The sequence below is a fragment of the Coptis chinensis genome, chromosome 2 (genome assembly GCF_015680905.1).
Source record: "Coptis chinensis isolate HL-2020 chromosome 2, ASM1568090v1, whole genome shotgun sequence".
Classification (NCBI taxonomy): domain Eukaryota; kingdom Viridiplantae; phylum Streptophyta; class Magnoliopsida; order Ranunculales; family Ranunculaceae; genus Coptis; species Coptis chinensis.
This window is the reverse complement of record NC_141457.1, coordinates 96653552-96674058: the sequence shown is the minus strand read 5'-3', so window position 1 is coordinate 96674058 and position 20507 is coordinate 96653552. Positions and strand designations below refer to the sequence as shown.

Below are 20507 nucleotides of genomic sequence, written 5' to 3'. Positions count from 1 at the left end.
TTTTCTGGAGACTGTTGCCCATATTTTCTACAGCACAAGATTCACCTTAGCAATTGAAAATTTAAAGCATCCTTTACTTGTGATATCAATGCTCAATTGTACCCTAAAAATTGAATAAAAAATTGAATAATCTTAGAACTACGCAACCAGCCAAGGCTGCCCCTTTTTTTGGCACAACTTCTTTGGGGCATGACTGATGGAGTGGCGGTTCATCAGATAACAAGCTGCCTGATCGTAATGATAGTGTAAAAAAACAAAGCACCAATAATTGGGGCACTAAACACATGATTAAATTAAAAGTTAGACATGTTTAAGGGATGATGACACGGGTACGGGAGAGAACGAACAAGTTAGTGGCCTAGTGGGGGGAGTTACGGGCAGTTAACAAACAACTTCAAAACTCTCACTTCCAACAATTCAAATGAAACAAGAAAAGAAACACTTCTACTAAATATTGCACTTCAGAACACTTCTTAAACAGAGAAGAAGATTGTAAAGAGAGTAATTAATAACATGAGATTTGAAGGCAAGATAAAATTCTGTTTCTTGCTTTGTTTCTTTTGTGTTGGTTTTGTCGTTGTACAAGGGAGAGTAGGAAGAGAAGTGCATTTAATTAGAGGGAGAGGACTAAGCGAAAATGCAATGGGAGGAGAAAGAAGTACTGCCTCGTTGAGACAGAAAGAGGTGGTGGAGAACAAGCATAGGGGTGCAGGAGGATGTGTAGGTTCATCACTTAAGCAATGTGGCTCCAGGACGTTCGACGTGAAGAGCTTTGGTGCTTGCGGGGATGGAAGGAAAGACGATAGCAATGTTAGTTATGATTTCACTCCTCCATTTATATTTTTGATAGGTTTAACCATAATGGATATGTCATATTTTCTTCCTAGACAGACTAACTAGAAAACATAATTTCACATTGGAAATAAATGCGTAGACGTGTTCATTATTATGACCTAAGATGGAATAATCCTTTCATGGTACAAACGTAGTTAATATTTAATAACGGCGCTATAGTTTTCTTTTCATTTTTGCTTGCACTTTTAAATTGCAGTTTTCAATGATTTAGCATGGCAAGGTTTTTGCTGAACTCATTATTATTTCTTGGTCATTTTCATGGTGATTTCCTCTCATTGATAATATGATTATTTGATGCGATTACCATCTTAATCAGCAACGAGGCTCACACAAGTAGTAGCAATTAGCAACAGAGTAGTCTTGAGTCACAAACCACTGATAAACACACCAGGGTCCAAGTGCACTAGGACAAAAAAGGTTCAGTTCCCCTATGTAAATCAATACATCATATTTATATGCATAATAAAAGCAGTTCCAAGGCTGCTCTATTTCCTTCTCCAGTTGTTTGATACAATTCACTGTCTAACAATGCTTTGGGGGTTTTGAATTTAGGCCTTCACATCGGCTTGGAAAGCAGCGTGTGAGTCTACTGGTGATGTGACTCTTTTGATACCTAAAGGCGGCACATATTCAATCGGACCAATCCAATTTTTGGGGCCCTGCGAGAGTTTGAATTCCCTAACTATTCAAATGCAGGCAAGCTTTAACTTTCACATACAACCCTGCAATATCTTGATTTGTATAAAATGGATGATCTCATCCTATTCCGGTTTGACTAATTTGCTTGGAATCTGTAGGGTTTACTGAAGGCACCAAATGGCTTGAGGAGTTTTGGATCTTCGTCTGATTGGATTGAGTTTGGATGGGTGGAAGGCTTGACCTTGACAGGAGGTGGGACATTTGATGGTCAAGGTGCCTCATCTTGGCCCCTCAACAATTGCTCAACCAACAAAAACTGCAAACTTCTTCCAAGTGTAAGTATGCCGTAAATAAGAATTGATTCTTAAGTTTTTACCTAGAGAGAATTGGGAGAATGCCTACTGAGCTACACATGACTATCAGGTAAAATGAGACGTAGTTTGAACATGATTTTTTATGTGAACAGCCAAGAATCTGCTCATAGCTTAAACTTACTGTTAAACTGGCTGGCTAAGGTAAGAATCAAGTAGACATTAGACTGCTGGCAGCTTGGGTTTAGCTGGATATATAATAACTTGGTAGTTGTTCATTTTCAGTTCTGAGTTGGCAGTTATTAGTTAGCTAGTCCTCCAGTCTTGGTACTAGCTATAATTTGAAAATGATGTTTTCATCTAGCTATAGATTAGTTTTTGAAATACTTTGTCATGGTTCCAGAATGTGAAGTTTGTATCAATGACAAAAACGAGATTGAGAGGGATAACGTCTATGAACAGCAAGTTCTTCCACATTGTGCTACTAGATTGTAAGGACTTCCATGGAACAGGGATCAAAATCAGTGCTCCAGCCAACAGTCCTAACACAGATGGGATTCACATTGAGAGGTCAACAGGTGTTTTAATTTCAAACTCAGTCATCGGCACAGGTGATGACTGTATTTCCATTGGACAAGGCAATTCTCATGTTACCATAACTGGCATCACTTGTGGACCTGGCCACGGCATAAGGTCAGTGTAGAGTATCGTTCATTAAGTTCTATATATATATATATATATATATATAACAGGGACTGGATGGTTGTCAACTTACTTTTTAGAGTTTATTTTTATAGTGTGGGAAGCTTGGGAAGATATCCAAACGAAGGTGATGTAAAAGGACTTCTTATTAAAGACTGCACTCTATCAGGGACATCAAATGGTATTCGGATCAAGACCTGGGCAAACTCACACCCTAGTGCTGCTTCCAATATGACATTTGAGGATATTTCCATGACTAATGTAACTAATCCAATTATAATAGACCAGACATATTGCCCTTACTCCTCTTGTTCTTCCTTGGTAAGTAAATAAAAGCTCATTTAAGTTTTTACGCTAAACCAGATTATTGATCTGAATGTCCTTGTATATATGTAGGTACCCTCTAGTGTGAAGCTAAGTGATATTTTCTTCAAGAATATAAGAGGAACATCATTGTCGCCTGTTGCAGTGACTTTGGAATGTAGCAAACGAGCTCCATGTCGAAATGTAAACCTTGAAGATGTACACTTGGACCTCTCAGGAGGTGGAACTATTGCCAAATCATTGTGCCAAAATGTTCAAGCAAACTATAGTGGGACACAGATTCCTCCACCATGTGAATAATATAAAACCTCATTAATTGGGTTGATTTAGCCAAGTTCCACGAGAAGAGACTTGACTGTAAAGTCCATCAGAGCTGTCGTCCTTCCTCGCCAATGTGTTTTGTATGTGGTATTACATTTGCAATATTTTTTAATCATTATGATTTAATAGAAAAGCTTTTCCGCTTGATAATTTCTTCGTATAGATATATAGATACGACAATATTAATCACCTCAGGAGACTTAATTGCCTCACTTCTAAAGTGGTCCACGGAAACTTTTCGGTGACCTTGCCTATGGTGCTGTCAGTACAGGGTATTGCTAATGATAGAATGCAGTGTGTGCACTGGGCTTTCAACTAAGTAAACAAACTCTTGACATTACCTCCAGATAGTTGACAAATTTTCACTTGTTATATTTTTATGTAACTACATAAGTCTGATGTAGTACAAAATGAAGAGATTTTTGCTGATCAACTAACCAGTCTATTAAAAATAGAATTAAGTGCTAGCAAAGGCTAATGTTGAAATGCACTTTTACAATTGCAGGCTGTAGGCAAGCTATACTTTTCAACTGAGAAAAATAGAAACTTCTTCGATGCTTCAGAAGTCTACAAAGTCCATATCTTCTATCTAATAGTGATATTTCGATCAGTACTCTAACTTGTCATTTTCATTTGACCAGTGCTCACGCGGAATAGGTACACATGTCAAACTTAGCTTGTTTCGGCTGACAAGTTCGTCGCAGCTTCATATATAGGACACTCCGAACTTCACATCGATCTTTTTCCATATGAGTAATGCTATTAATTAAGAAGCAAATCTTAATTGAGCAGCAGAATTAACAAATCCACCACAGTTTTTCTTAGCTCTCTTTATTATACATACCGATGCAACTGGTCCCATTTGTTCTCTTATCATTTGAGAAGAAAAGTTCTTTTGGTTAGTAACTCGTTCCTGATACCCTAGGTTCAAGTATACTCTACTTACACCTAGGGAAGCGCATGGTTGCATTCATCAAGTGATCAGACATGGCCACACGGTGCCATGCACACAATTCTTGGATAACATTGCGGAGTGATGTGTACAAGCAAATATATTAATCCAACAATATTGTTTCTCAAATACAAACAACTACAATCCTACAAATACACAGCAACAAAATAAACATCAATCATCAAGTCTCAAATATCAACACTTCAACATCAAACCTCTAACTAATTCGATGAAGACTTAGTTGTTCATTGTGACTTATAGAGGTCTCTGCCGCTAGGGGACAGCAAAAGTTAACACGTAGAAGACTGGTATATTCATGGAATCAAGATCCTCCAAGTCCAGATTCTAACAATTTCCATATCAGTTCAACATCCATGCATAGACTCTGACTTCCATAAGTAATAATCCTGATTCTTAGTACAAGTTGGTCATTCAGTACTCAAACTTGTGTTTTGAAATCCCTCTAGCGTAATAATGGCTTTGAAGGTACTATCAGCTCTTGATACTGCAACAACTCAGTATTACCATTTCAAAGCAATCGTAATAGCCGGCATGGGGCTATTCACCGACGCATATGATCTTTTCTGTATTCCGCCCATAATGAAATTAATTGGAAGAATTTACTACGACTATGAATCGCCCAACCATAAACCAGGAGAAGTTCCTCCTACAGTGATCTCCATATCGATCACAATTGCGTTATTAGGTGCAGTAATAGGACAACTTGTGTTTGGCTGGCTTGGTGATAGAATTGGTAGAAAAAGAGTCTATGGACTCTCTCTCATGCTCATGGTTTCAAGTTCTATAGGCTGTGGTTTCTCTATCTGCCGAACTACACCTTGTGTAATATTAAGTCTTTGTTTCTTCCGGTTCTTGCTTGGTGTTGGGATAGGAGGGGACTATCCAATTTCAGCTACAATCATGTCTGAGTTTTCTAATAAGAAGACACGAGGCTCATTTATAGCTGCAGTTTTCTCGATGCAAGGCTTGGGAATCATCATGAGCTCAGTTGTTACTATGGTGTTTTGTTCAGCTTTTAAAGCTGCTTCGAAAGCATCAAGTGGTGCAACACCGGATGAGGCAGATTTGGTTTGGCGGTTGATTTTAATGGTTGGTGCTATCCCGGCTGGGCTTACCTACTACTGGCGGATGATGATGCCGGAAACTGCTAGGTATGCATGAATAATCCTAACCTGTCAGTCAGTTGGTGCCATGAGATAGAGTGATGTTTTTTCAACTTAGTGAACTTATCTATTCTTACACACAATCAATTGATATATATCATAACCACTTTTCAACTATGCCTTGAAGTTTATATTTGAATTGGGAAGAGTAATTATCACTTGATAAGAACTCCATATTGTTCTAGGCAACCAGATTGTTTTTTTTTGCTTGGTAAGTTAAAAATTGTATTAAAGAGAATGAAAAAAAAGAAATTACAAGGAAAAGGAGAATGCAAGAATGCATTCCCACATCAAAAAAGCCTGTGGTAAATATGATATGGAACCTCCCATTTATACACCCATGGGGGGTTGACCATGTGTTCAAAATATCCACTAATCCACCTATAGGCATACTTGATGCTTTCTTAGCTACTACGTTTGATACAAGATTAGTTTCTCTCCATATGTGTGACACGAAAATGGATTGAGCTCTCCTCAAACAACACTCCCATCTTCCTTTTAGTTTCCACGGCATGGAGCCATTCCTATACGCTGTGGCTACTGCTGCTGAATTGGACTCAATCCACATGTTAAGCCATCCTCTGTCAATTGCTATTTCTGCACCTTCAATAATTGCACAACACTCAACCCAATAGTTGTCTGCAATCCCTAGAGCTTTGCCAACTGTCCATAGATTAGTAAATTAGTAAAGTGTGTTTGCTGGTATTTGATCATTAATTGAAAGTCAATGCATGTGTTAAGTCATCGTATGTTTCGCCCTCAGGTTTTTGCTAGTTGAAGACCAGTGAGGTGCAACGCAAAGCACATATTTAATCACTGGACTGTCAAGTTAGCTGAATCATATCTATTCCTATGGCAAAAGTTATACTGAATCACCTCTGTTTAGTCATTTGAATATGTGTCTAGTATAAAATAGAGAAATACGTTATACTTTGCTTAATGATGAGATTTGGTCACAATAAGTTATCTTGTACTTCCAGATATACGGCTTTAGTGGAGCAAAATATTAGTCAAGCAGTGAAGGACATGGAGAAGGTACTAGCTGTGTCAGTTGATGAGATAGCAGAAGAGTTTGTCGATGTACCTGTGCCACCATCTTATGGACTCGGCTCCAAGAAATTTCTTATGTTACATGGACGGGATCTCTTTGCTTGTGCTTCTTCATGGTTCCTCGTTGATGTTGTCTTTTATAGCAGCAACCTATTTTTATCTAAAATTTTTAAGGGTGATGATGACAATGCAGAACCAAAGAATATCTACCAAGAAACATTTGACATAGCAGAATTACAAGCCATCTTTGCAGTTTGTTCTGCACTACCTGGATACTGGGCCACTGTGTTTTTCATCGATCGAGTAGGACGAGTCAAAATCCAAATTATGGGCTTTTTTGGTATGGCCATAAGCTCGTTTGCGGTTGCTATTTGTTATTACAGAGGTAATTCCAATGTGTGGTGGTTCTATGTTCTCTATGGTTTCATATTTTTCTTCTCTAATTTTGGACCAAATACCACCACATTCATTGTGCCGGCCGAACTCTTCCCAGCAAGGTTTCGATCTACTTGTCATGGGATCTCAGGCGCTGTTGGAAAGATTGGAGCAATCATAGGTTCAATTGGGTATTATTATTTGGTTTCTCCGGATAAGAAGAAGAATGCTGATACTAATCACAAAGAGATTGGCAAGGGTAGTTCACTAATGATGCTTGGAGGGGTATGTGTTTTGGGAATGATATTGACATACTTGTTCACACGTGAAACTATGGGAAGGTCCTTAGAGGAGAATGAGAATGAAGAACAGACAAGAAGTGAGCCGCGTTTGCTTAGATGCTTCACCAATACAAGTGATAGAACTCATGCCTCTATATAGCTTAAGTTGGTCAGAACGATATGGAAAGATTTAGATGAGAGGACCAGCACAACAATCTTCTTTTGTTGTACTCTTTTTGTTTCATTCATATATGTGTGTGAATTGTGAGCGAGTGATTCCCCTGCATTACTATTTGTTTTAGTGTACAGCTACATAACTGATGTACAGCTATATCTTGAAATAAATTTTGGATTTTTTAGTATTACCCCCTACTAGATGAGCCAAGTTGACTTTTTTTTTGTGTGTACTCAGGGGGGAGACCCTAATTTCTCCATCTAGTTGGAGGAAATCCTAATTGGCTCATCTAGTAGGGGGTAATACTAGTTAACCCATAAATTTTCCGTCTTAAAACATTACAATAATAACTAGTTTGTAGGCCGTGCATACGCACAGGCTTTTTTGAAAACTTGCTCAATAATCATTACTATACGTCTATACATATAGAAATTTCATAGCAAATCGTTTTATTAGGGGAAGACATCCCCGTTTTAGTTGTTAACCCGTTTTGATTTCCTAACAAATTGTTTTAATTGTGTTTTAAAAACCCGTTTTTAGTTGGGAAAATAATATGGTTATAAAAGTTGACTTAATTTAAAAGTGTGATTCTCGTTTTAATATGAGAATAATTTCCATTTTAATTGGAAGTGTTAGAATTCTCTTTTCAATATAAAAGAGGAATTCCCGTTTTATTAGGAGTTTTGAAGAAAAGAATAGATTCCTGTTTTAAGTTGGTTTCTTAAAAGAAAAAAGAGATTCCCGTTTTATGTTGGTTTATTAAATGGTGATGTTTTAATAGATCTTGAAAAACACCCTTTGTGGGAGCTTTAATTTTAGTAGATCCGTGCATACGCACCGGCTATTTTTAAAACTTGCTCAACAATCATAACTATACATATAAAAAATTTCTAACAAATCGCGATTCCAGTTTTCGTTGCTAACCCGTTTTAATTTTCTAACAAATTGTTTTAATCAAATCTTAAAAGTCCGTTTTAATTTCTTAACAAATTGTTTTAATTAAGTTTTAAAAACCCATTTTTTAATTGGGGTAGGGATCCCGTTTTAATTTAGAAATGTGATTTTTCGTTTTTAATAGGAGAAGGATTCTCGTTTTAATTAGAAGTGTTAGATTTTTCTTTTTCAAGAAGGGATGAATTCCCATTATAATAGGAGAAAAATTCCCATTTTAATTAGAAGTACTAGAATTTCTATTTTCAATAGGAGAGTAATTTCCGTTTTAATAGGAGTTGATGATGTAGAATTTTAAGAGAGCTAGAAAAATACCCCTTGTGGGAGCTTTAATATTAAGACTAGCTTGTAGGCCCGTTGCATACGCACTTGTTCTTTTGAAACATTTAGATTTTTTTTAGAAAATTGGGTTCTTTTGAAACATTTAGATTTTTTTTAGAAAATTGGGACTACTGTTTTAGTCGCTAACCCGTTTTAATTTTCTAACAAATTGTTTTTAATGAAGTTTTAATTAAGTTTTAAAAACCCATTTTTTCAATTGGGAGAGAGATTCTGTTTTAATAAGATAAAGATTTCCGCTTTAATTAGAAGTGCTAGAATTTGTTTTAATAGAAGAGTAATTCCCGTTATAATAGGAGAGAAATTCCCGTTGTAAAAAAAGATTTCCATTTTTCAAATAGGAGAGAAATTTATGTTTTAATAGGAGATAATGTGGAATTTTAATAGAACTCGAAAAATACCCCTTGTGGGAGCTTTAATATTAAAACTAGCTTGTAGGCCCGTGCATACGCACCGGCTCTTTTGAAAACATTTAAATTTTTTTTTCTAACCCATTGACTACTGTTTTAGTTGCTAACCCGTTATAATTTTTTAACAAATTGTTTTAAATAAAGTTTTAATTAAGTTTTAAAAACCCATTTTTTCAATTGGAAAAGAGATTTTGTTTTAATATGAGAAGGATTCCCGCTTTAATTAGAAGTGTTAGAATTTGTTTTAATAAGATAAGAATTCTCGTTATAATAGAAGAGGAATTTCTATTTTTCAAATAGGAAAGAAATTCCCGTTTTAATAGGAGATGATGTAGAATTTTAATAGAGCTCGAAAAATATCCTTTGTGGGAGCTTTAATTATAAGACTAGAAAGTAGACCCGTGCATACGCACCGGATCTTTTAAAAAATTTGTTCAATAATCATAACTATACATATATAAATTTTCTAACAAATCATTATTCATGTTTTTGTCGCTAACCCGTTTTAATTTCCTAACAAATTGGTTTAATTAAATTTTAAAAACCTGTTTTTTAATTGGGGGAGGGATCCCGTTTTAATTTAAAAGTGTGATTCCCGTTTTTAATATGAGAATAATTTCCGTTTTAATTAGAAGTGTTATATTTTTCTTTTTCTATAGGGAAGGAATTTTCATTATAATAGGAGAAAGATTCTTGTTTTAATTAGAAGTGCTAAAATTTTTCTTTTCAATAGAAGAGGAATTCCCATTTTAATAGGAGTTGATGAGGTGGAATTTTAAGAGAGCTAGAAAAATACCCTTTGTGGGAGCTTTATATATTACAAAAATTCTATATGAACAAACTCTTTTGAACAAACTCTCTTGAACAAACTGATGTGGCACTCATCAAGCAAGGGTGCGTGTGTATTGCTCCAAAGAGTACTGCAATCAAGGTCTCTCTGCTTGCCACGTCAGTTTGTTCTCTAGAGTTTGTTCAAAATAGTTTGTTCACGTAGAAAGACTCTGCAGATGCCTGAGTTGCAAATACATATTGCAGTATAGAGTGTGTTGACGATAAGATTGTTCACCATAAACAAATATCTCAACAGTTTGTACTTCACCAAATTGTTATGATAAAAGATAAGGCTGCTGTCATGGACGTCAGAGGTTCCCACATTAATCTATTTTTCTAAAATATTCCAAGTAGACACTGAGAAGCAACATATAGAGAACTTTGGATTTTTAGGATTTTTCGTCCGGTCATTCCTTTCTTCATACTAAACAATGGCATCACAGTAAGGACACACCGATGTTGGTTCTCCAAAATCCAATGGTTGGAAACAACGCCCTGAATTAAAATGAATATTAAAAACTATAACTAATAATATAAAAAATAAAATAATATTAAAAACTATAACTAATAATATAACTAATATAATACTAACTTTCATGCAAAACTTCACTTGGTTTCTCATGGGAAGCTTCAACTTCCATATGGTCATTTGTATCGTTTTCATCTTCTACTTTTGAATCATTCCCAATGATTTGATAATCGTAGTCATCGTCACTTTCTCCAACATCGTCCGGTTGATATAGGTGAATTTTTCGGGAATAATGGTTGTCATCGCTTGTTTCACCATCACAATTAACATAACCATGAGTTTCAACTGGTTGGATTTCTCTATTACTCAATATACGTCTTCTTTTATATCGACTATTTTTGGCTTTTTCATTATTTGACTGCGGTCCATCCACTGTATAAGAATAAAACATGTTAAGTACAACTCAAAGCCAAGTAAAACAATGAAGAATGTCTTACCAAGTTCATTAGGAAACGGCTGTGAAAGAAAAAAAACCATCAAGTTGATGTTGAGTGGATGTAGCATCTGTTGACAAAATTAAACAATATTATAATGGAAGAAGAAAGGATTATTTGGTTACTTGTCCATTAATAATTAATTATTTTTTTTTAAAAGAAAAGACTTATACTTATGGGATATTCAATAGTAGATCTTTTTATGTCTCGAATAGAGGTATTGTCATTATGATTTGAACCGTGTTGATCTTTTCTGAATTTAATTCGACGATTCTTGAACCAATTCTTTATGTTATCTTCCGAAATTTGACCATGTAATCGATAGGCGAAGTTGTCAAAAGTTTGATTTCTTCCTTAGTATAATATAATCTCTTTTGATTAAATGCACTTTCAAGTATCTGAAGGTGCATCGTTGTTGGTGACCATCGCTTTCTTGTAGACATAGCTACCTAGTAAGAACTCAAAATCATGTTGGTGTGAAAGAGATAAGGCCGTTCATCGTTAATGTGAAGTTGCTAAGAGAACTCACTAAAAGAAGACTTGTAGAAATAACTCGATAATATGGGATATTTAGAAGTTCAAGAATTGCTCGCAGTTTTTTTCTCCTAATTTGTGTCTGTAATATTTATCATAATAAATTAGAAAGCTAAATTATGACTCTTCAAATTGTGTATAGATTAGGAAACTAAATTAAAACTCTTCAAAGAAACATAATTAATTGGGACCCTGGAGCTCTAGTAGTTAATATTGGAGACCTTCTGCAGGCAAGACCATAGCACATTGAACTTCTATAGGTGTGTGCATTTCCACAAAACTAATTTACTTGTCTTCTAAACTTGTTTCTCTGAATCTTGCAGCTTATATCCAATGATAAGTTCGTTAGTGTTGAGCACAGAGTGTTGGCGAATCATATAGGTCCAAGGGTATCTGCGGCTTGTTTCATCACAAATCTTGGTCCATTAACAAAAACGTATGGGCCAATCAAAGAGTTATTATCGCAAGAGAATCCTGCAATCTATAGAGAAACTACATTGAAAGACTTTGTTGCATACTACGATACAAAAGGACTTGATGGGAACTCTGCTCTTACACATTTCAAGGTTTAAATTTTGGAAGGGAAACTTCTCATTTGGATCAAAGGTTGTTTCTCATTTACCTGGTAGGAGAGGATTTTTCCCAAGAGAAGAGCTTGAATTGGAAAGACTGTCTGGGCTAGTAATGCATTCTGATAAGGAGAACTCCCATCTTAAATTGGAGTTGTATAGATATGTTCTGGCTACCTCCTGTTATTTGAAATTATATGAATGGTTGCTTCTATATATGATTTATAGTTTTGGTTGATATCATCTTCTACATGTTTATTTCGCGATGATACGGTTGTCCTTCACGGTATGGTTCTTCTATAATTTTGGATATTTTTTCTTTGTATCTTAATATTATGGAATATGGATGCTAAAGTGGGAAGAATACTTCCAGATGATCAGTCATGTCAAATTTTGAGTGGACATAAAAATTTTAAATGCTAATTTACACATTAACCATGAGTTATGTACTCGGCCAATGGCTTTATTATGCTATCTATATTTGTTGATCCCAGTTCTGCTTATTTAATAATGCTTCATTCAATCTTAGTGTTCTTGATCTTGCATTTACTCTACTTCCTTGCCTAATGAATAAGATTTGATACAGCCCGATCCGCGAGATAAATATGCGCTCTAGGTTATCGAAAAAATGCTAAGAATTTCCGGCAACAACTACCTAAAAGTAACGAAACCTATAAAGAAGAATAATGAGTCAGGAGAATAGGTGAGAGGTGAGCATAGCCTGCGCTATCTCCACAAACCCTGCATCACCATTGTTCAAAAACTTGAACTCATTCTCCAACTCCTTTCCAGAACGCCTATCAATTTTTCAGGAACTCAGAAAACTTGACTGCAATGTGTGAAGTATGTCGTACTGTAGAGTAAAATAAATAAAATGCAAATACCTGTGAGTGGAATAGGAGGATGAAGGCCATTACCTTTTTAATTAATGAAATAGCGTGGAAAATGTTTGTACGTATTATCTATGATGGTCCAATATCGCTAATTTTCAAAATCGAATTTATATAATAAGTAGAATGACTCAGAACCTTAAGACTTTGAAATAAGAAGCATTACAATATGATCACCATTAGATAGACAATTCTTTGTTCAACTGACAAAAAAAAATTATGCAATCCTGAAGACTTGCAACAAAAGTTTCTAAAGTCATATTACATTTTCAACCAAAAAAAAACTGCTACTGACATATTTCTGATTACTGCTGCTTAAAACTACACACTACTGCTGCCAGAGGAACAACACCTTTCTATAAGATCCCATAGGATTCCACGTTGAATGAGTTTAAGCTTCCTATGATATTTGAGCATGCTCCAGTCCTCCTTGTATAAGATCCCATAGGATTCCATGATTTGTAAGAATATTGCCTGAAATAAATTTCCATCCGTGTTCATCAACTATTCTCGCCAGTGGTAAAACGGTAAATTAAACAACGTAGCAGTATAACCAAATTTCAAATGATAAACATCGATAGTATTGGAGAAGAATATTAGACCTGTTACAGATCAAACAAACTATGACTCTCAACAATAATGACAATATCCTAACAACCATTTTCTAAAATCCATCAAAATAAATAGTGTTGTCGAGATATTCTCAAACACCGAGCAATGCGAAGATGGGAAGCTAGAAAGCCCCAAATACACCCGAATGTAATAAAAAAATGAATTCAGAAGTGTACTTTCATATAAAGAAAACCCATACAAACAAAATTTTAGAATGGCGATTTTCATATAAATAAAACCCGTACAAAGACCTAAAAAAATAAAAATTACTCTTTAAACGATAAAAAACGTATGTATTGTGTTGATCAACAATGAATAGAGTTTTGATTTCAGGTGAGGAATCAATTAGCGCAGGGTTTGGATTTGAGATAATAGAGTTTCGTCTGGGTTTGAATAAGTAGGGTTTTTTTAGTTTTTAAGTTTTTAGTCGTGGGTTTTGTTGGGCTTCCATTTTGAGTTGAAGCAGTTTTTCTCTCGGCAAGTTTTTCTCATTTTTTTCTCATTTTTTCTCCTCTTTTTTTGTAATACCCCTATTGACGTGTAAGTACTATCAACAATGACACCTCTTACAACTGCTACAGTCTTCTAATCTGCAGCAATTTTCCCTTCTAACAATTGTGGTTCACTAGGCAGTCTACAGATGGTTGTCTCCCTATTGAATTCGAGGATGTAAGCCTGGTCGCACCCTTCATATAGCCTCTCACCAAGTGTGTCAATAAAAAAGGAAAAACCAAATGGCTTATTAGGGAGGAGTGGAGGACAAAGCAAAGTGTTACCTTGCCATCATCAGCAAAGGCAGAAAAATAGAAGATGCTTAAGAAGGAGATTAGAATAAAATAGTTAATGTTAACTCTCTTGATTGACTACAAATCTCTTTAATATCCATAAATAGTGGTTGAAATGATGAATGTACCTTCTGAATTTCTCAGTAGCAAGCATTATCGATGATAGCTATGAGAAGTAAAGCGGTCAGTTATAGACACAACTCTAGCCTTGAATTGCCATAGGAAAACTCTCCACTCATAAGGCAAGTTGACCTTCCAAATTCTTTAGTTGTCTCTAGCATCATCGTTCTTTCGAAGAGGATAATAATAATTGGTATCCACGTTCCAGACGAATGAGGGCAATCACACAAACAAACAGAAATAGGAAATCAGATATTCAATAAGTCTGATATGGGTTTTGAAAGAATGAGCATGATAATCAGGTACTCCTCTTCATGGTTTAATATTTGAAAACCATCATAGACAAATGTGGAATGTGGTCTGTGATAGAAGGCAAATAAATACTTAATTTACTAATAGTGCAATTACAAAAAAAAGTTCACTCTTAAAAACATGAGACAAAGGTTTTGGACGCAGAAGAAAGGTTCCGTAATAATGAGGAGTACCTATCATGTATATGGGATTCCTATTGCATTCTCCTAGGCAGCCCAATCTGGACAACTATCTTCTTCATCAGTGCATTCGTCCCTGTCTGATTTCAATGAGATCTTCATTCTGTCAATAGCCCTTAGGTAGAAGTATTTAGTGGCACATCGAGAAGAGCATTCCCTTTAAGTGGTTTGATGGCATAACCTGTCCTTGCACACTCAGACCATGTATCTTCCTTCAGTTGGCTATTTTTAGGCCGACAAAGAGAATATACTGATTGTGCCATTTAGAAATTATAATTGGAATAATAGCCAATAAGTAAATAGTAGTGTTGAGGAATATCCTTCCAATCACATACCTCTGGTTTACGGAAGAGAGTCTCGCCACCATGAGAGACATTTGATAGATACAACACTACTGTTGCCATCAATGACTCGTCAAATCCCAGTCTAGCTTTATCACAATAGTAATCAAGACACTCTCTAGTATCTTCATGAACATAATGCATAATTTGCACAGCCTCACTATTCTCTGTAAAGTGTACAAACATCTTTTCATATGTACATGTACACGATCAAAGGCAACAACGGTATAACAAAATGAAATTGAGGCCTAGAATCTGAAGAGACTGACAAAAGCACAATACCTTTAGGAAGAAAAATCCACCCAGAAATACGGTCCTCAATCCTCGCTACAATATCATCATTGACAAATGAAATAAAATTAAAACGGTCTATGAATAAAAAATGTGATATCGAAAACGCAAGTGTATAAGAACTTGATAATCCAAGAAGCAAACACTATGTTTAAAAACACAAAACCAATGGAAATATAAGTTCGAACGAATAAGATGTCAAATTGTCTTATACCGTAGTAATTGGTTGTTTCTCTTTAATTTGTTCATCTATTTTTGAGTATAAGAAGGCAAAGTATATTTTTTAGTATTGATTAAAAATGACTAAATAAAGGACCAATCGGCCTAACACATAGGAGAGAAGATACCAAAATGAAGGCCAATCAAACAATCACTAATTCACTATAGTCCAAGTGAAGTTCTTACAGATAGATATTCATTTGATTACTTCGTGCAAGAGGTGAAAAACTAAATACAGGTAAGCAAGTTCAATTCTCTTGGAATCCAAAGTAGAATTTCAGAATCTAAGATATGAATCCACTATAACAGATACTACATCGTAATAGGCAGTTAAGACATGACATACCTAGAACTTTCGAAGCGGTGAGGCGTTGGGTGGGATCGATCTGAGCATTCCAGTGATCAAGTCCTTGGCGGATGCAGATATGTTATCGATGGAAACCGCAAATTGGCAGCCCCGATAGAATCGAAAATCCTCAACTTAGTCTTCCCCAAAATGGTGGCATCCCACCGAAAGAATGTAAAGAATAACCCCAAAGACTCCGGACATCAGGCCAGCTTGGTTGTAGCCCCAGCTAATACCTCGGGGCTATATAAAATGGACTTCCAACCGTCCCCCGTAGACTTTTCCCCTGTTCATAAAAAACCAAATTGTTTACACCCCCACTACTCACGCCTATTATAAGTTCGGGTTGATTCGATTCCCCCGCTTGCATAGTATTGTGTTTAAACTCGATATAACGTGAGCTATGCTAAAGGGTTTTTTGCAGCTAGCTACATTAGGTGATCTATCAAAGCTTCAACCAAGTCGGTCTAACTCCAACATAGTTTTAAAGTTGGTCTAACTCCAACAGAGCTTCAACCAAGAGGAAAATACCTTTGTGTTTTGCCGAAAGGAGAGGCGTTCACGGCAATCCAGAATTGTTCTAGTTCTTGCCGAGCATCCGCTCCTATTGTACATGGCTATCCTGCTCTTACTCTAAGCATACTCGAGCGTGCCACTGTACTTGTCTATCTTGCTCTTGTTTTAAGTGGAACCCAAAGTGCTGCCACTGTACATGGCCATCTTGCTCATGTTCTAGTTGTTGTCGGTCTTATCAAAAAAACAAAACTGGAGGAAAGTTTACTAGGGTAATAGATAATGAAAACTACGTGTAGTTCTTATTTGTAGTTAAAAAGACCAATATGAAGCACACAAATCAGCAAAAAATGGATATGAGTTTTGATGATTTACAATCACTTAAGATAAATAAAAGATCCAAGCCTTGTAACTTATCAAACAATTGTCCAGCTCCAACTCAAGGAAATCACAAAAGGCATTAAATCTATTCAAAATGAATGATTTAAGTTAGAGTGCTAAGCATTTAAGTGCGTCTATGCACCAATTTGCAGAAATTCCCATGTACTTATGAACAACTTTAACACCTCTTCTCGAAGCCTCACTTACATAAGAACGAAATACAAAAAAAATTTGTTCATAATGTCCTAAAATTGCTGATTTCTCAAGTAAATCAGGCAAGTACTCGGTAAAACTACTTGTGATGCTTAAGCATTAAAACCAACATTCAGTTAAAGAGAAGAGTCCAATGGTGCCACCTCAGGCTAACATGTAACGTGGAAACCAATTCAATAATATATAATAATGACGCACATACTTTCCTAGACCTAGACACCATAAATCAAACGATTTGGTGTTAAAATGATATGTGTTTTGTATAAAAATATTTGGTAATGGTAGGTTTCCAACTTCTGTAATACCTAAAGAAATCATTCCAAGGCATAGTAAAAAATAAATCGAAGTTGAATAACCTACTGTATAGATATACAAATACTGATAAGAAATTTAAATAAAAACTCACTTACAGGAGTGATGTGCATTCTTTACTAACCGGTTTCGATCTAAGCTATCGATAAGCAATTAACTAATTGCTTGAATTGTTCGTGTAAGAAGCATCCAATAGCCATTGTCACAGTAATTAATGCTTAATATTCTCCATACTTCTTACCCATTTCAACTATATCTATCCACTTGCAATGTCGGATAAACCTAAAACCATTACCAACATTGATGATGAGCATTGGAAAAGGATTTGGGATAATACAACACTGAGATATGAGATATGCATTTAAATTTTTCAGTCATATGAAGGTTTGGGACCTTACCTCATAGAGTGATTTTGCATTACCAAAAATGAAATTAATTGATCCTTGAATGTAACACTGGTAGAGGTAATGTGCTCCACTCAAGTCTAACAAAGTGTTCTATGAACCTACAATGTTAACCCTATAAAACATGGATAGTGTCAGCAATCTCGTCAGCCTTGTCACCCTTCTTACCTGCCACACAAACACTTTTTGAAATTGTTATTGGGACTTGACTGATGCAAAAAATTATGAGAATTCATAGGCTGAACATGATGAAAAGCTACACAATTATCCCTTTATCCATTTCCACCATAATTATATCCTAAATTTGGTGGAGTGGATCGAGGAAACACTGCTAGCTCTTTTGAATGCTAGAAATTTCAGTTCTTTGAAAGGTTTAGAGTTTTATCTCACCTTTCTTCTTCTTGCCACCACCTTTCTTCTTGATTTTTGTCCCCAGAGATGGCCTTGCCTTGATTTACGGGTCATTCGTCATTGCTTTTAGTGGTCAGAACTCCTGCAGAGCATGAGATGTAATATGATCTGACCCATTTGGCATTAACAACACTGAATTTTATATGGGCAACAAAGTCACCTGAAAGAAGACACAAAAAGCTTCAAGTGTGTTTGAAATGTATAATAGTTGTGCAGAACCATGTTTATCACCTCAATCTATCTTTTCATGCCATCACCTCAATCTATCTTTTCATGCTTACCAGGTTTCTCTTGAAGAATAGGATATGGCTGCAAAAGGTCATGGTTCACACATTCAACCAATCCCAAGCGAGCTCGCTTCTCTTCCAAAGCCCTGATTGGAAATTGCAAAACCTTGGTCAAGGAAAAGAATACAAAAATCAAAACACAGCAAGAATAACTCTACCACAAAATTAATAAGAAGTTTGCTAACCTTGCAATAAATGGCATGATGGGGAATTTCTAACTTATTTCGCTAAAGATAAATTTTGAAGCTTTCATCTTTAAGTGATAGTTCTTGTCAACCGCTCTCTTATATATAGTAGTTTGTTTCTCATCTAAAAGCTTAGGCTGTGACATTACCAACCACCCATGTTTGGCATCGCGGATAAATGCACCTGCTAGTTCCGGGATGTTCATGGTATAGGCATCACCATAAACAGGGTGATTAAATATGCATTTAGCGTTTTTGTTCCTAGGGAAGGAGGCGGAGAAAGAAGGTTTTGGGGGACTCGTGGGGTTTAGAATCTTATTTGCGGGGTATAATTTATTTTTTCTCTCCTTATTTCCCGTGACTAGTTTTCCCTCTCCTGATTTCGCGTGAGTAAAGTGGGTACTTAAAATTTGCCTATGGGACTGCTATTATATATATATATATATATATAAAGATTTCTAAATGTCTTTTGCATTCCATGTCTTGTTACGCCTGAACACATTACGATCTAATACTGACATCTGCGGCACTTTATAGGTCTTGAACATGAAGCTACATGCATAGAAATTACTGACGCTATGCAAATAGAATGTATTGTTGAAGAAACTGAGATACGGGTGAAAGAAACATGCAATAAAAGTGAAAATCTGCAACCTTTATCTATGTTGCTTGAGGACTCATCTCACAAGGATGAATATCAGTAAGTTAAAATCACTCAGTCAACTCTTCTCAATTAAAGCCTTTTTGTTTGATCAATTATTTCTTTGTACAGTAATTTCACGGGATAACCTCCTGACATCCCAGTCCAACATGGACATCACCTCAGAGAAGCATCAACGGATTGCCATGAAGTTCAAAATTCATTTTATGTGGCCATCAACGAACATTTTTTTTTCCACACTGATGCATGTGAGAGAACAAAACAAAAAGCAGGAAGAATAAACACCAAAAATGTGTTGCCTTTCAGGAAATTAATGAGACTTTCACTGGCTCACCTGATAAATATGTGCCATGAAGTTAAAACTAAGATATCAGAGTGATAACTGATAAAGTTATTTTCTAGGAGAATAAGTGTAAGTTTAATCAATAGCATCAAAACCATAAGTCGTTCAAATTGCTTAGAAGAAAGCAAGAGATCTAACCTTTTCTAAGACGGTAGGCTCTGTTGCATTTGCCAACTCAAGAAAATGGAACAGGCCAATTGCAAAGAAACGGCTATAGCTAAAGCTTCCCTTGCCTGCAGCCCGTTCTGAAATGTCTTTCAGAAGTACTCAACTTCTCCTTAGAGGTGGAGATTTTAGAAGTACTCAACTTCTCTTTAGAGGTGGAGAAAAGAAGGATTTGGGGGACTCGTGGGGTTATTTAGTTATCCTGATTTTTCGAACTTTAAATCGCGGGGTTTAAATTGCGGGGTTGCTCCTGATTTCTAGTGAGTAAAGAGGGTACTTAAAATTTGTCGACGTGGACACCCTCACATACCAGAAAAAGGGACTGTCCCTTTTCAAGGTTTTTTAGGCTATCCACGTCGACAGGGGGATTACGAGAAAAGTGGAGAAAAAAACTGCGATAGATGTCTCCCACTTAAAATGGAAACCCCACCTCAAAAACCCACGACTGTTCCCAAAAAAAAAAGAAAAACCCACGACTAAAATTAAAAACAACTCTTGAGATTCTCTACCCAGACGAACCAAACTGTTAATCTGAGACGTGTGGAACCCTATGTTTTGTATCTTCCTCCCACAAATCGCCAGAAGCCCGAATCGTCATATGTCGTCCTGTTCAAGGGTTTATGCACCAGTGTGGTTTGTACCTATTAGAGTTGGATTTAAGGGAAATCTAATTGTGATGAATATTTATAAGTCAGTTTTTCTGACATAAGAACCTCTGCGATTCTTATCCATTGCTTGGATTCTCTTCCCATAACTTTCTCTCTCTTCTTT

At 36.0% G+C, this 20507-nt stretch overlaps 2 protein-coding genes, 1 long non-coding RNA gene and 1 pseudogene across 5 annotated transcripts; 2 read left to right on the top strand and 2 right to left on the bottom strand.

Moving 5' to 3' along the window:
• The first annotated feature begins 415 nt into the window (after positions 1-415).
• On the top strand, positions 416-3297 carry LOC147519348 (exopolygalacturonase-like). The gene is made up of 6 exons (XM_086594851.1): positions 416-810; positions 1408-1551; positions 1653-1829; positions 2209-2498; positions 2603-2828; positions 2904-3297. The coding sequence occupies exons 1-6, from the start codon at positions 514-516 to the stop codon at positions 3129-3131; spliced, it is 1362 nt and encodes a 453-aa protein (XP_086450977.1). The 5' UTR covers positions 416-513; the 3' UTR covers positions 3132-3297.
• Positions 3298-4258: 961 nt separating this feature from the next.
• On the top strand, positions 4259-7359 carry LOC147519347 (putative inorganic phosphate transporter 1-9). Its single transcript, XM_086590961.1, has 2 exons — positions 4259-5276; positions 6269-7359. The coding sequence occupies exons 1-2, from the start codon at positions 4579-4581 to the stop codon at positions 7152-7154; spliced, it is 1584 nt and encodes a 527-aa protein (XP_086447087.1). The 5' UTR covers positions 4259-4578; the 3' UTR covers positions 7155-7359.
• Positions 7360-14539: 7180 nt separating this feature from the next.
• On the bottom strand, positions 14540-17525 carry LOC147519346 (putative prolyl 4-hydroxylase 6; annotated as a pseudogene).
• A 647-nt stretch (positions 17526-18172) lies between these two features.
• Positions 18173-19906, bottom strand: LOC147519345 (uncharacterized). 3 transcript variants are annotated; one of them, XR_015214211.1, is made up of 3 exons: positions 19710-19906; positions 18377-18468; positions 18173-18255 (listed from the first exon to the last, which is right to left on the bottom strand). It is a non-coding gene; the product is annotated as an uncharacterized LOC147519345 (long non-coding RNA). The 3 variants fall into 3 exon arrangements; XR_015214210.1 differs by lacking the exon at positions 19710-19906 and adding an exon at positions 18568-18746 and having other exon boundaries at positions 18377-18488; XR_015214212.1 differs by lacking the exon at positions 19710-19906 and adding an exon at positions 18568-18746.
• Positions 19907-20507: the final 601 nt, after the last annotated feature.

What these genes read in the sequence shown, in the direction of transcription:
- LOC147519348 (XM_086594851.1), top strand. Translation starts at nt 514, where the DNA reads ATGAGATTTGAAGGCAAGATAAAATTCTGTTTCTTGCTTTGTTTCTTT. An exon ending in GAAGGAAAGACGATAGCAAT is followed by an intron (nt 811 to 1,407) that starts GTTAGTTATGAT and finishes TTTTGAATTTAG; the next exon opens with GCCTTCACATCGGCTTGGAA. An exon ending in ACTGCAAACTTCTTCCAAGT is followed by an intron (nt 1,830 to 2,208) that starts GTAAGTATGCCG and finishes TCATGGTTCCAG; the next exon opens with AATGTGAAGTTTGTATCAAT.
- LOC147519347 (XM_086590961.1), top strand. Translation starts at nt 4,579, where the DNA reads ATGGCTTTGAAGGTACTATCAGCTCTTGATACTGCAACAACTCAGTAT. An exon ending in ATGATGCCGGAAACTGCTAG is followed by an intron (nt 5,277 to 6,268) that starts GTATGCATGAAT and finishes TTGTACTTCCAG; the next exon opens with ATATACGGCTTTAGTGGAGC.